Raw genomic sequence first — 16,364 nt, forward strand, 5'->3', positions numbered from 1 at the left:
TTGTCTCTTCAGTGCCACCGTCTCTAATCCGTACATCATGTCTGGCCTCACCGCTGTTTTCTAAACTTTGCCCTTCATCCTAGCAAAGACTCTTCTGTCACATAACACCGCAGACACCTTCCGCCAGCTGTTCCAACCTGCATGTAAACGTTTCTTAACTTCCTTATCACACTCACCATTGCTCAGAACTGTTGACGCCAAGTATTTAAAGTTCTCCACCCTTGCTATCTCCTCTCTCTGTAGCCTCACTCTTCCCGCTCCACCTCTCTCATTCATGTACACTACATATAGTTTGTCTTATTTTGGATCATCTTTATTCCTCTCCTTTCTTGTGCATGGGTCCATTTTTTTAACTGTTCCTCGACCTGCTCCCTGCTTTCACTGCAGATCACAGTGACATCTGCGTAAAAGATGGTCCATGGGCATTCTAGTCAAACCTCATCTGTTAGCCTATCCATCACCCATGCAAACAAGAAGGGGCTCAGGGCTGATCCCTGATGCGGTCCCAACTCTATCTTAAATTCCTCTGTCAAACCTACAGCCTACCACTAATTATATTATACATAACACCCTCAGGGAGCACAGTAGTCAACTGCTTAGCACAGCTTTCTCATAGTTCTGAGGACCTAGATACTGGGACCTGTACCTCACCTCTTGTCTAAAGATAGCTGACATGGGCTCCAGAAGCGGAATGTAAATGAATGAAATGAAAATGAATGAACGTATCTTTGTTCAGCTATAGATTTCAGTGATGTCTAGTTACAGAGAGCACAATGGAATGCTCTTCCATTAGATGGTGGATGGTACCATTAACCTGTTTAGCCACCTGTTTCCATTGGTACAACAGACTAGCCATGGTACGTGTCCAATGAGAAAACTCAGATAGTCATTTTTGAGTCAATTGTGATGTCATTATTTTATTATACAGTGTATGCTTTTTCTGACTTTTTTGTTCAATTATGTGTTTTGATTTTTCAAATATAAAACGCCTTGGCTCCTAAAGGTTAGGAAACATTGATTTGATTGGTTCTACCCTTTTTTGAATGTCTTCCAACTATTAAGCAATATTTCGCAGTCTTATATCAACACAAATTAAACAGTTTCCACCTCCTTCACTCCATCACTGGAGTTGAAAAGATGCAATGGGGTGTGCAAGTTTACTTGTGCTCAGTCCAGCTGTGTCCAACAAGAAACAGTGAAATCATTGTTAGCCTCACTTCAGTACAAACTGCTCTTTTCAGCGACTGGGATGTGTGTGTGTGCGTGTGTGTGTGCGTGTGTGCGTGTGTGTGTGATTATGTACTGTATATGGATGTGTGTGACTGTTTGTGTGTTATGGTAGTTTTTCAAAGCTAGGCTGTCAGCAGAACATTAATCTAAAATGCACGCAAAGAAAAACGAGTGTGGGCGCGTGCATATACAGTACAATCTCCCTCCTCTTTTAGAACAATATACTGTAATGTAGAGCCGCTAAAAGATTATATCCATGAGGTTGTGTAATTCTGAATTTGACGAAATCCCTTTATAAAATATTCTCGGAGGTCACTCAAAAATCCAAGGATATGTGCAGGACCTCAGCATACTTCATGAGAGTCCATGTGAAACATTTTCCAAAAGATGTACAATTAAGGCAGTGGTGGTGTCCTAATACTTGTGTCCGGCTTCACTGTATACATTGTGGCTTGTTATCATTATTAAGCATTATTAGTCAAGTCTCGGTCACTGCGGTTAACAAATAATTTATGGTGGGGACAGTTTGAATAGTTACAGTTTTTTAATGTACATGTATTTATCAAAAGTCAAATGACCAGCCTTTGAGGATCAAATGGATAGTATAGTTTCATACATCCAGCAAAGGCAAGACTGTTACATTTGAATGTATTTAAACTTCCACAGTTAGTGTCTCAGTCTAAGTCACCCACACACATGAATTCTACTCTTATAGACCCTAAACTATTGCAGGCATTTATAACAGCAATCAAAGACCCTAGATCAGGTCATTTAACAGATTGCAACTTTGTCAGAATGAGACACACAATAGGCCATTCCTGTCTCGCAAAGTAAAATATTATTATTATTAATATAAGATAACTATTACTAGTTTTCCAATGGACAAATAAAGTACATACAGGTGTTTTCCCAAGCTGTAAAACTCTACCATCAAAAAGTACAAAGTCATACCTTTGTGGGAACTGCCCCAAACGCAACCTATTATGCATCCCACCCCCAGACCCCCAAAAGTGTAGGTCTAAGTGTAAGTTTATTCAAAGAAAGCAAATTGGTTCTGTAATCAGTTAGCATATGCAACACAGGTTGAAGACGTATCAAAATCCTCATTGCAGAAGAACAAAAAGGGTGGAGTCACAGTCACATATCGATAAATAGACAAAAAAAAAAAGGAAGGAAATGCATTCAAGCTACAGAAAAACTTTCTGCCGGACTATTTTATACCATATATATAAGAGAAAGCCCGTAATTGTCTGAAGAGCACTATATCATTCAGAGTACCTGCACGTAGCCAAAGCATGTTGATGTCCTTGAGATGAAAACACCTTAAAGAAAAACGAGAACAATTCCACTCTAATTTTCACATGTTTCACAAATGGCACTGGACGACCTTCTCCTGCAGACCCGAGATTCGCAGACCAGCTCAACGAGTGTGTACGTGTAAGACTGCGCGTGCATGTCTATGTGCAAAAACATATTGTGTGCGTGTGAATGGCTTGGGGGTGTTATAATGAGGATTATTCCCCAGTCATGAGAAAGGGCTGTACCAGGCTACCACACACAGAACTCGTCGCTCACAAGCACTGGTCGCACTGGTGGACCTGGCTCAGAAGATTAGAGGAGTGACAGGGCTGGGAGCGCGACATGCAGCTAGCTTTACAAGAAAGAAAGAAATGAGACGCTGAGTTTGGGGGTTAGAGCAAATGCCTGGAGAAAGACAGAATAGAGAAAACCAAAGAAAAAGATGGGATATGTGGTTTCACATTGAGACAATTCCGGAAAAAAAAAAAAAAACACACACACATTATTGTGGTTTATTTCTTGGATAGAAACTTTTTTTTTTTTTTTTACTCCTGACCTCAGCAAAGGAGGTTATGTTTTCATTGCTGTTAGAGGATTACACGGGAACTAGTAAACAGATGAGGCAGGGGGCAGGGAACAAACATTAAATTTTGCTGTGGATTTGGATAAAATTGTAGTTCCAGGAATTGTTATCCACTTCTGTGAACACCAAATAAGGCATAACGTTGTTTTTGCCTAGGTCCTCTGAAATAATGTCAATTATTATTATTATTATTCCTCTTTATTTATTTATTTATTATTTATTTATTTATTTATTTATTTATTTATTTATTTATTTATTTATTATTCCTCTTAATTACAAAAATTAGGCCTGAGCAGGAGATAGGTTTCTATGCATAAAAAAAAAATACCAGTTTGCTTTTATGAACTCTTTTTTTCTTATTAAGGGCAATTAACTTAGTGTGTGTAATACTTGTGTGGTACTTGTTTGTTCACAAATTGAACAAAGCGGAGGCGCATTTCCCCAGAAAGATTACATTATGTTTTGGTTAGCATTCAAAATTTTCCACTGTTACAGTCCACTTGGATTGGGGTCAAGTGGGGCAACTCCCCAACCCATGCAGCAGATGGAGTAGAGTGGAACTTATCCTTTGATTGCCACCGTTTTTCAAGTTAAATTTAAGCAGCTGTAAATCTGTCATCTACACAGTTCCAGTCCAATACAATCCATAATCATTCAAAACACAGAACCTACTATTCAACTACGTAACATTATGTGTGATTAAAAACAATACAACTGAATAAAGTCAATAAAGATGCGGTTGTGATTCGGACTCATCCAAACCCATACACACGCTGTTTGAGGACGACTGGCAGCCCTGATGATGAAGGTGAGGCACGACAATGAGAAGTCGTACGCACATGCGAGCGCCTCACGCCTGGCTGCTCTCAAACAATACATTCCTCTCAAAGCAAATCACCTTCAAAGCCATAAATCAGAGAATGCTGGAGGGTGAATATGGCTTCCAAGCAGCATTTCTAAGATGGCCTTCTGGAACCATGATTCACTAGCTTGTTGGGAGTAGAGTGGGACTTAATGGGAATTCTGATATAGAGACATGAGTAATGGACTGTAATTTTTTTCCCCCTTCAAGGGGATAAAGAGAAAGACTGTGATGTATGCACCACTCTAGATGTCGGTGCTGCTTAGACACTTGGTCCATCCGTTGGCCTCAAGTGAAACGCGATTTCTACCTCAAGAAAGTTGTTGAATGTTTTTTTGCTCTCAAACGTTTCACTCAAAGACTACATTCATGTTTCCGAGTGGAGGGATGAATGCATTGATAGATGAGCACATAATGGAAGTGCGCTTACCAATTGTCCTCACCGCGCCATGCGGCTTGTTTCTTACTTGCAATGAGCACACAAACATTCATCACATCTACGACATTGTTTAAGAATTTCTTAACCTCCAGTCGCTCAATTTCCACCCGCTTGTAGATTTTTATGTTACAATCATGACATCATATGCTGGAAGCATCCATCCGGTTTGTGTTTGGCTTATCTTCACTTAGAGGCGTCAGAGCCAGAGGGCACGACCCCTCCCTACACACACACACAGACACACAGACACACACACACACACACACACACACACACACCACACACACACACACACACTTGCCTTTGATGTTCCTCTTTGTTGGTTTTATCACCTGTGTTTTCACAACCCATCGAAGAATAACGTGAACAGATGTATCAAAAAAACTATGTGATTAAATTGTCAATGTAGAAGACAGCACAGGTCCTCATAAATATACAAGTACAATACAAAGCGTTCTAAATTTGAAATCAATGACATGTACTGTATGTAAGATGTTTGGTGTGTTCTGTGACAGAAGAGTCTCTGCTATGCTGAAAGGAAAAGTTTATAAAACAGTGGGGAGGCCGACCATGATGTACCAATTAGAGACAGTGGCACTGAAGAGACAACAGGAAGCAGAACTGGAGGTGGCAGAAATGAAGATGTTGAGGTTCTCGCTCGGAGTGAGCAGGTTGGATAGACTGTTGGACTGTATGTAAGATGTTTGGTGTGTTCTGTGACAGAAGAGTCTCTGCTATGCTGAAAGGAAAAGTTTATAAAACAGTGGGGAGGCCGACCATGATGTACCAATTAGAGACAGTGGCACTGAAGAGACAACAGGAAGCAGAACTGGAGGTGGCAGAAATGAAGATGTTGAGGTTCTCGCCCGGAGTGAGCAGGTTGGATAGACTGTTGGACTGTATGTAAGATGTTTGGTGTGTTCTGTGACAGAAGAGTCTCTGCTATGCTGAAAGGAAAAGTTTATAAAACAGTGGGGAGGCCGACCATGATGTACCAATTAGAGACAGTGGCACTGAAGAGACAACAGAAGCAGAACTGGAGGTGGCAGAAATGAAGATGTTGAGGTTCTCGCTCGGAGTGAGCAGGTTGGATAGACTGTTGGACTGTATGTAAGATGTTTGGTGTGTTCTGTGACAGAAGAGTCTCTGCTATGCTGAAAGGAAAAGTTTATAAAACAGTGGGGAGGCCGACCATGATGTACCAATTAGAGACAGTGGCACTGAAGAGACAACAGGAAGCAGAACTGGAGGTGGCAGAAATGAAGATGTTGAGGTTCTCGCCCGGAGTGAGCAGGTTGGATAGACTGTTGGACTGTATGTAAGATGTTTGGTGTGTTCTGTGACAGAAGAGTCTCTGCTATGCTGAAAGGAAAAGTTTATAAAACAGTGGGGAGGCCGACCATGATGTACCAATTAGAGACAGTGGCACTGAAGAGACAACAGGAAGCAGAACTGGAGGTGGCAGAAATGAAGATGTTGAGGTTCTCGCCCGGAGTGAGCAGGTTGGATAGACTGTTGGACTGTATGTAAGATGTTTGGTGTGTTCTGTGACAGAAGAGTCTCTGCTATGCTGAAAGGAAAAGTTTATAAAACAGTGGGGAGGCCGACCATGATGTACCAATTAGAGACAGTGGCACTGAAGAGACAACAGGAAGCAGAACTGGAGGTGGCAGAAATGAAGATGTTGAGGTTCTCGCTCGGAGTGAGCAGGTTGGATAGGAGTAGAAATTAGCTGATTAGAGGGAGAGCCAAAGTTGGATGTTTTGGAGACAAGATTCGAGAGAGTAGACTTCGATGGTTTGGACAAGTCCAGAGGCGAGAGAGTGAGAATATTGGTAGAAAGGTGCTGAGGGTGGAGCTGCCAGGCAAAAGAACGAGAGTAAGACCAAAGAAAAGGTTGATGGATGTTGTGAGGGAGGACATGAGGGCAGTTGGGGTTAGAGATCGGCTAAGATGGAAAAAGATGACGCGCTGTGGCGACCCCTAACGGGACAAGCCGAAAGGAATAGAAGAAGAAGAAGACATGTACTGTATTTGATATTTGAGGATGGTTGCCCACTACGTTGGAACTGCCCCCGAACACTGTGCCCCTCATTCCATACGTTGTTCCACTACCTTTGACCTCTCGAGAAGGATGAGCTGTAGCCTATCACAGCTGACTTTAGGCAAGAGGAGGGGTACACCCTGGATTGGCTGCATCTACATACAACCAACCATTTATACGCTCATACACAGCAGAGGACAATTTAGCTTGCCCAATGAACCTAACATGTACGGTGTTTTCCTCTTTTACTGTTGTAAGAATTCTTTGACAAGTGTGTCAAAAAAATGCATCTAATCATGGATCATAGTGGCCCTGTGGTTGACTGACAACCGGTTTTGTGTGGCTTCTGTCCAAGGTTGGCTCCAGCTCCCTGGCACCCAGAACTGGATAAGCGGTACGGTATAGAAAATGGTTCAATGAATCTACAAATTATCTGGCAGATCATAGCTAGAACAAAGGATGGGCCGAACAATAAAAGTGTTTAATAAATATTTTTAAGTGCTTTGGAAAAAACTGCTCTGTATAATTCCAATTGGCAAACTCCTCTAATGAATGCAACAAGGACATAGGTTAGTCATGCATTTTTTTCAGTTAAAGAGTCAAAGTGGACTAAAGACTTTGCAGCAGAAGATGTAACAAATTCCTTGTCTACTTAAAAATTTAAAAATTTGTTAAATGTGAAAAATTCTACGCTGCTTAACCCAGCATTCCAACTGGACTGCCCTGGAGTGACAAGTTGCCGTAATGTAGCTGCGCTTGATATCTTGCTTATAGTGGATATTTTAACACTTTGCGTATGTTTTATCTGAAAGGACAGTACTACTGCGAGAAACGCCTTGCGCAAAACACAAATACTGATGTTATCGTTCAATCAATTGTTCAGTTGACTGAAGAGGGACGGTTGCTTGAGATGAATTAACACAGCAGCCAAAAATGTCAATAACTTTTGAGCAACTGTTTATTGTCCAAGTGAGTCAGAGATGAGAAGGTCAAGTTATGGTGGTGTTGGCGGCGTGTGTGTGTGTGAAGGGGGGGGAGGGAATGGAGATTTGGTTGGCTTTCTCCCAACGGGCGAGTCTCTCACCACTGCGAGTCTGCTCTGTCTCACCTCCTCACCCTGTCTGCTCACTATTACTCTAATGGAGTCTGCTGAGGAGAAACACACTAGTCTCACCTCATTGTGTTTTAACAACCACAAGGGCTATGCTAGGAATGTGAGATGTGCATTAGTGTAATGTATACATATTGTGGTCAGCCCATTAAATCATAACTTACGTATGAGAGCCATCAATGTGACGGGGGGTGCTCCTGAATAAAGGACCGCAAAAACAATAAATGTGTACAATAATCTAAAACAAAAGTAATATGCTACCTTTTCGCTCATACCTTGAAGAGATTCTTGACACTATACTGTAAGGTTAAATGTGGTGGGGCCGCGACTAGTGCAGCGCTTTAGATAGCTGTCTTTCAAATCAAATTGAGAGATCAACTCCCATTCAAAGTTTATCAACGACCCTGTAAAGCAGCGAGTTAAAATTATGGGGTGTACATCCAATCTAAATCAACTTGATCTTTAATTGGTAGGGTACAGTTTGTCGCAAAAATCACCATGCACTTCTTTTTTTTGGGGCCATTTTGTTTCAGGTACCATTTGAATACACAACACCCTTCTGCACTCGACAACCTAAGTTTTGCAGTTTTTGTAAGCATATCATTCCCCTGTCCATTGCTCACCAACTGACATTGGAGCAGTGTTGCAAAATTGTCACACGGTGAGCAGTTTTTATGTCCTCGACTGCAGTTGGATGTCAGTCTGAGAAGCTTGATGGCTATCACACCGCTTCAACATGTGGTACAATTTATAAATCACCGGCAAGCTCTAGCAATATAATTTCTCCTCTAGACCAGGGGTGTCAAACCCTTTGTTTGTTGCCGGCCACTTTGAAGTTACAATTTCCTTCAGAGAGCCATTATGACTGTGAATCTATGAAAATCTTTCACTTCATGATATTTACAGATGAAATTTATGAACTATTTTTGAATGAGAAATCAAGCGTAATGGGTTTTTCAACTAATGTTCATGTTTGGTAACACAAAAATGCTTGCAATATCTCAACTTTATCATTTATGATTTGAGAATTTGAAATTTTGCTACAGATTATCACAAAAACCATGGAAGTCGATATACATGATTAACCTTTGCGGGCCACATACAATCATGCGGTGGGACAGATCTGGCCCCTGGGCCTTGAGTTTGACACCTGTGCTCGAGAGGGCCTGCTCCTACCACCCCTGATGAAAACAGCAAACTCTTAGTGCAGCCATCGCGCAAAGCCATGGAAATGAAACGAAGAGCTGCACTGGAACTCAGCATCTACCAAAACTTGAACAGAATGCTGAAATTTTACCTGGACCGACATGAGGTTGGTCCAAGACTTCAAATTAAGACAACTTGAACCCAAATTGTATTGCGTGATTGAGCAGCACGAGAGCCACACAGCTTCTCAAATAGGGGACGAAAAAACGTCTTGCCAGGTGGCAAGTTTGCGATGCAGCTCCAATGTCAATTGTCGAGTCTTGGGCAAAGGAGAGAAAGATACAGTATGCTTACAAAAACTCCAAAACCTAAGCTGCCAAACACTGATGACTTCATAGCAGCATTGTTAACTGTTTTATTTTGGTAGGTCTACTTGCCATTTTTGTTCCAATGCCATTTACCTAATACTACACAAAGCTGGTATCGTCCAACATTTTGTGAACAAACGACTTTGATTTGAATCTTCGGCGTCATGCATTTGAGTTCTGCATTCAGTTGTGCTATTTGACAAGATGGAAAGGTTAATAAAAACATACCGTACATAATTGGTTAAAGGTGATGAGACTGAAATCCTTGGACAAAACACCCGAGTGACTGTAAACTGCCCAGAGATTTTTAGAATATGTAAGAATATCATTATACTTGATTCTGAGGATTTATACAATTGAATTCCCTTTTGCCCAATCTGAGGAAGTTATCTACGGCTGGCAAACTTACCATCTTTATCTTAAAAATCGTTAGCCGTCCCCTCAAAGGCAACATCTGACACGGTGCGGCTCAAAGCATCAAAAACAAGTATCTATTTACTTTTCATGGCCAGGCTGACATTTTAGTGCAAGTGAGTGTGGGTGACATAAAACCAGAGAGAGAGAACATCTCTCTTACTCCCAAAGCAAGAATGTAAACACATTAAATTCCTGTCAAAATGGCACGGAACCTCTGACAGTCCAGGGTGGTTCTGTATATAAGTTAGCACTGTGTGTATACTATCACCAAGTGTTAAGTATTTGCGCAGAAAATTAATTATCCACAAGACCACAGAAGGCGTACTTGACTTCTGTGAGACACTTGACATTGACAGTGTCTCATTAGTGAGCTGGAAATTCAGAGACATGTTGAATATCCCAGATGTGTTGTGCATAAGTCAAATAGATGTGTGTGAATGTCAAGAGCTCACCTTTTCATGTATGCTATTTGTCATGAGAAAGTGAGTCCAAGACCATTCTGGGATGAACTAAAGTCAACGCAGCGCTACCATGCACAACATCAGGAAAACAAACAAACAAACAAAAGAAAAGCAAACAAAACATTTACAAGCACCAGTTTGTAAAAGTCATTCATTCTATTTATATATTTTTTCCAACCCAGTTTTGGAAGATTCAGTATTTCCATCGCCATCCTGTGCCACGTTATGTTATTATACGATGCTAACTACATGAAATGACACTGCCTGAGTCCCAAACTTTACCTTTCCAAGACACGCCATCTATCTTCTTAACTTGAATTCCTACAGCCTCCATTCCTCACCCCCCCACCCCCCAAGAGTTAAACTTGATCTGCTACCCATCACTAGCACTTTTGCAGCAGCACCTTTTAACCCTCCAGCTAGCTTGCATTGTTTTACGTTTTTTTTTTTAATTTTATTTATTTTAATTAATGCTCTGTTTCACATTAAATTGAATGACTATTGAAGTGAGTTACAAATACAGACCAGTGTAGTGGCCCATCACTACACCCAATACGTGTTGAACTTGCATTACAAATCCCAACTTAACCGTTGCAAGAGTGAGACGTCTTACCTTCAAAAAATCTCTGTAGAGCTTCAGTTTCATCTACCACGTCCATCCTAGCGGGTCCGGCATAAAAAATCCATCAAAATCCCCCCCTGCTCCGAACGACAGCAATTCGGAAGGGGGAAACTCTCACAGATGCATTACAGTCAACAAAAAGTCTTATGGGAACCGACCTAATGTGAAATTCTCCCATTCACTTGCTCGACACTTCAGTGACGAACGGCGCGATTTCTCAAACAAATCCACAAGTGACGTGGATGCTCATTTTGGCGAGCAAATATACTTCAGCTCCCGGACGCCATAGCGGCCACGCCACGATGTCGACAATTTTGCGAGGTTAGCGGATCCACTCGGCCAAATGCTATGCGTAAAAGCTGCGTAAAAGTCAGACCCGAAGCGAGTGAAGTTCGGTTGCCTCCTGCTGCTGCCGCTCCCTCTCGGGGAGGATGTGTGCGAGGTGGGGGCAGGAGGGTGGTCGGAGGAGAGGAGCTGAGGCAGGCGGGCAGGTGAGGTGAGGGATGGGCTGCAAATGGACAGAGACCGAAGCTGCACACTTTGATTAAACTTGAGGGTTTTAAGGAACTTTGAGGCAACGCAACCTTGACTCATGAGGTTTACTCAAGACAATTAAGGAAACTCATGCAGCAAGTAATTAGTGTAGCGTACATGATACTTTTTTGCATATGAAAGTGAAATCCATCCATTTTCTTAGTGGGAGTGCTGGAGCCTATCCCCAGCTGTCAACCGGCAGGAGGCGGGGTACACCCTGAACTGGTCGCCAGCCAATCGGAGGGCACATGGAGACAAATAGCCACTCACAATCACACCTAGGGGAAATTTAGAGTGTCCAATTAATGTTGCATATTTTTCGAATGGAGGAGGAAACCGGAGTACCTGGAGAAAACCCACACAGGTGCAGACAGAACATGCAAACTCCACACAGGCGGGGCCGTAATTGAAGCCCAGTCCTCAGAAATGTGATGCCAACAGTTTGACATAACTTGAGAAGTTTTATATCCTTATTCTTAAAAAGAAATACCATACAAATTATTTGATTAAACAACCCCCCCTCCCATTTTTTTTCTAGCATAAGTGCAGGTGTAGAGTGCACATGGTGAACTCTCCATAACTCTGACAACAGCCCAGGCTAATCGTAGGTCTTCCCTGACGTCTCAGTCTCAGCCAAAATATAATGTTACTATAAAGCTACTTTCTTGATACCAATCAATACTTTGCAGGCACAGGGAGATCATGCAAACTCCACACAGGGAGGGCTGGGATTGAACCGAGGTCCTCAGAACTGTGAGGCCAAGGTTTTCAAGCTGATCCACCATGCCACCTGAAAGTGAAACACGTTAGACAAACAAAAAACGATTTTACCTGTTTTCATCCCAAGTATTTCCATCCATCCATCCATCCATCCATCAAGAGGCAAGGTACACCCTGGATTGGTCGCCAGTCAATCGCAGACCACATACAGTATAATATAGACCAGAAGTCAACCAACGTTTTTGAATATGGGAGCTACATCATCACTGCTGTTGAATGTGAAAGGCTACACAACACAGACTTCTGAAACAACACACTTGGCCAAATTGCTTTTAAAGCTGTACATTTTTTTTGTATATAAAAAAGCCCTTTTCACCCACGCCAATCATAAAGGAGATGACACAATACTCAGCTACCAGCTCCTCTAGCATCTTGCTTGATTATTCATTATTTGATGTACATTTTGGGTCAATTGGCAACAGTCCCAGACTCCGCACTTACTCGCATACCAGAAATACATTTTACTTAGCAATGGTTTACATACATAAAACTACTAGCATACTATTTTGCATTTCCTTAGCAATGCAATTCCCTGGTGACCAGGTCAGGGTGTAGGCCACCTCTCTCCTCGAGTCAGCCAAGTGAGACTCCAGCTCACTTGCTGCTTTAGTGAGGAGAAGCTCAACAGAAAATGGATGGACGGCTATTCATGTATCTAAAGACACTGATTGTTAATGATTGTTCACTTGAATTATCAACAATGATTGAACAGAGTGGAAAACTGACAAATATCAATATCCAACCACTCATTTTTAACATCTTCTTAATATTTGCAAATGCTTACATTTTCAAATCATCACTTCTCCAAAAATCCAAGGAAATCACAATGTCCTAACCCTCAGCTATTTTTAGAACAGTCGCCCAGGCAACTCGTTAACTCGCATTTTGTTGGTGACCACGTTCTTTGGACAATTTAGGGTCTTCAGCAAACCTAACACTCATGATCTTGGGATGTGAAAGGAAGTAGTTCAAACCTGACACCAGATCCAAAACTCGAAGCCAGAGTCTCATTGCTCATTGATTCAATTTAGTTCATGTATGTTTATTATGCATCATTTGATTTGACCAGTACACAGTCATTTGAGAAATGTATATATTTTTCCCATACATGGATTTTGTATCTGATTTTGACGCCGTCAAAAGCATTTAAATTACTCCCCTGGAACGTTCTTCCAGTGGAATAATGAATTTTATTCTTATCCTATGAAACACTTGACTCGGGTTTAACTCTTAACTCTGTAAATCTTCCAGAACAAATATCCTTACGTCACATCTGGAAGGGGGGGGGGGGGCACCCGTGCACTAAACTTCATACTGTCACAACAAGTTATGTTTCACTTGGACAAAATTCATTGGATTGACTGCAGATAAAACAAATCTTCTAATAAAAACCATAAAACATAATTCTTTTATGTAGTTTCATGATTTAAAACACATCTGCGGGGCCTCGGCTGCTGACATCAACAGGAGTGTTTTGCGTTAAGGTCCCGCAAGGAGGGGAGGATTTGAGGGAATGATCCATTTCTCTGAGTCTTATCAGCTGCACCCCCACCCCCGTAACAATGCCACTGTGTGCAGCCCCCGCAGCCTGGACGCCCACCTCCCCTTTGCCACATGTGAGATGCTGTTGTGTTGTCCTGTTCCCCCCCCCCCCACAGCTGGAGCATCTCCCTCTTCACCCCCTTCACCCCCTGCTTTTCCTCCATTCAAGGCAAACAACGCCTCCCTTCTTGCGGCCACACTATGCAGATTGTTTGAGAGGACAAGCGAGACAGAGAGCCAGATAGATGCGGGGGGAGGGGGGGGGACAATGAAACAGCTGGCCACGTTAAAGCAGTTCATTTTGCTATTCTACAGCTCTTATCGCTCTCGTCTGTTCATGTACGGTGTGTCCGTATACTGCACGTGTGTGGCTGGAGGCTTCTTGTAAACAGCAAATTATTGCAAATACCTAACCAGGGTCAAGATCACCATCAAGTGTCTACGGTGTCCTCATCAGTCATCACAAAAATGCAGTAGAATAATCAAGCTGAGGTCTTAAGTGGCCAAACATTTGCACACAAACCAGTACAATCAAAATTCTCTTCTTGCTAGCTTGCTGTTTGCTCTTGGTGCTTCCTTCTTTTTATTACATTTTCATATTGAATGAACGTAATTTTGGCCCATCACACACAGCTTTGCTAACAAAAGTGTCTGTACAATGCAGTTAAAAATATTCAATTTTGAACATGCACAGTGAAGAAAATAAGTATTTGAACACCCTGCTGTATCGCAAGTTCTCCCAATTAGAAATCATGGAGGGGTCTGAAATTTTTATCGTAGGTGCACGTCCACTGTGAGAGATCATCAAAAAAGAAAAATACAGAAATCACAATGTATGATTTTTGTTAACAACATATTTGTGTTATACAGCTACAAATAAGTATTTCAACACCTGTCCATCAGCTAGAATTCTGACCCTCAAAGACGTGTTAGTCCGCCTTTAGAAGTCCACCTCCACTCCATGTATTATACGGAATCACATGCACTTGTGTGAGGTCGTTAGCTGCATAAAGACACCTGTCCACCCCATACAATCAGTAAAACTCAAACTTGTAACATGGCCAAGACCAAAGAGCTGTCCAAAGACACCAGAGACAAAATTGTACAACTCCACACGGCTGGAAAGAGCTACGGAGAAATTGCCAAGCAGCTCAGTGAAAAAAGGTCCACTTGTTGGGGCAATTATTAGAAAATGGAAAAACTAAACATGACGGTCAGTTGGAGTGGAGCCCCATGCAAGATATCACCTTCTGGGGTCTTAATGATCCTTAGAAAGGTGAGGAATCAGCCCAGGACTATACGACAGGACTTGGTCAATGACCTGAAAAGAGCTGGGACCACCGTTTCCAAGGTGACTGTTGGTAATACACTAAGACGTCATGGTTTGAAATCATGCATGGCATGTAAGGTTCCCCTGCTTAAACCCGCACATGTCAAGGCCCGTCTTCCCTAATGAGATGCCCTTCAATTTTAAAATCTCTAATTTCTTGTCATGACCAGAACACAGAGAATTTAGTTCTACATTTAGATCTTAAATTATTATTATTTTTTTAAAATCCAGATTCTATTTGGGAACACTCATTTGGAGAAGACCATTTTCTGTTCCAACACGTTAAGACAAAGCAAAAAGGAAGCCCCATCAAAAGCTTGGTGAGGAAGACTTTGAGAGCCCAGACCGCAACCCCATCGCACACCTCTAGGATTTTGAAACATCCAAATCTCGTAGAAAATCTTCCCAAAGGATTGGAGGCTGCTAGCTGCAAATCAGAAAGCAACGCAACACATTCTCCTTTGTCATAGCCAGACGTCCCAATACTTTTGTCTCTGCATTATAATTCACTTTTGAACTTTACATTTTAGCTGCGTGCAGTGTATCAAAAGCAATAACCAATCATATCCATCTTATATTTGGCCTACATGTCAGCCATTTGGGGGTCAACCAAGGGCAGTACTTAGATAACATACTTCCTTATCACAGAAACTTACAATGCAACCTCCATTTATACCTGAGTAATTAGTATCGCATGATGTGTTCTTTCTCTTTGTGTTTTCTTTTTAAGACTAAGTTTTAATTATTGATCGGAGTGGTGGTGGTGGTGGTGGGGGACGGGGGGTTGTATTCATGCAACTGACACTGTACACCAAAGTGCAACGCTGCCACATCCTCAAGGTTGGATGCTAGGAGGGCAGTGTGAGACTCACAGTGGATGAAAAGTCTTTATTATACACTATTTTTGTAGGGTTGCAGATTTGCTCAGCAATGTGAAATACTAATTTGAGAGATAACTCATCCTTGGAATGTTTCACAATTGTCATTACACATTCGCCTCGCCTAGACAGAAGTCTCAAGTTTAAAATCTGTGAGGTCGATCACAAATTCTCCGACAGAGGGCGCAGTTACTCTGATAAAGACAGGACTAAAAAAAAATAAATCCAAGTTTCAATGTACAGTAACAGGGTAAACGTTACTACAGTTATGAGATAGTTTGTTGGGATGTGGTAAATTATTGTATGAACTACATCTCAAATTAACATTACATGTGTTACTGTACAGTATTAGTAGAATTTGGCTGTCAACAAGCTTTTTGAAACGTCCATATCTGCTCAAGACTATAATAATAATAATAAAAATTAAAAATGACTTCAGGACCCTTACGTAGATCACTTCTTATAAACTAATTAGACAGGTATTTCCTGACACTTTTTTTTTTTATCTGACAATCCCCAAACAGGTGATTCCTCAGCGCTGACAGCTTCAGTTAATGATCAAACTCCATGGTAAGGTTTCCGTAGCAACTGGCATCAAAACAAATCACACAGAGGTCTTGAGCAACAGTCAAGTGGATGGGTCAAACTTTCGTCTGCTTTTGCTTTCATCACACTCTGCCCTTTTACTTGGCACTTCATTGCTTGGATGCAGTATGTA

The 16,364-nt window shown here is 41.7% G+C and overlaps 2 protein-coding genes across 4 annotated transcripts in view; one reads left to right on the forward strand and one right to left on the reverse strand.

Moving 5' to 3' along the window:
• Positions 1 to 11,005, reverse strand: part of myrf (myelin regulatory factor) — a 29,302-nt gene extending 18,297 nt beyond the window's left edge. For 2 of the 3 annotated variants that reach the window (XM_061822946.1, XM_061822944.1), the window contains exon 1: positions 10,574 to 11,005. In XM_061822946.1, coding sequence (XP_061678930.1) covers positions 10,574 to 10,619 — 46 coding nt within the window. In that variant the 5' untranslated portion in view covers positions 10,620 to 11,005. The remainder of the gene's footprint in view (positions 1 to 10,573) is intronic. The other variant, XM_061822945.1, reaches the window with a different exon arrangement.
• A 5,263-nt stretch (positions 11,006 to 16,268) lies between these two features.
• Positions 16,269 to 16,364, forward strand: part of eps8l2 (EPS8 signaling adaptor L2) — a 29,225-nt gene continuing 29,129 nt past the window's right edge. The window contains exon 1 of the mRNA XM_061822948.1: positions 16,269 to 16,357. The gene's annotated coding sequence lies outside the window, so the exon portion shown is untranslated. The remainder of the gene's footprint in view (positions 16,358 to 16,364) is intronic.

Source organism: Syngnathoides biaculeatus, chromosome 6, assembly GCF_019802595.1.
Source record: "Syngnathoides biaculeatus isolate LvHL_M chromosome 6, ASM1980259v1, whole genome shotgun sequence".
Taxonomy (NCBI): Eukaryota; Metazoa; Chordata; class Actinopteri; order Syngnathiformes; family Syngnathidae; genus Syngnathoides; species Syngnathoides biaculeatus.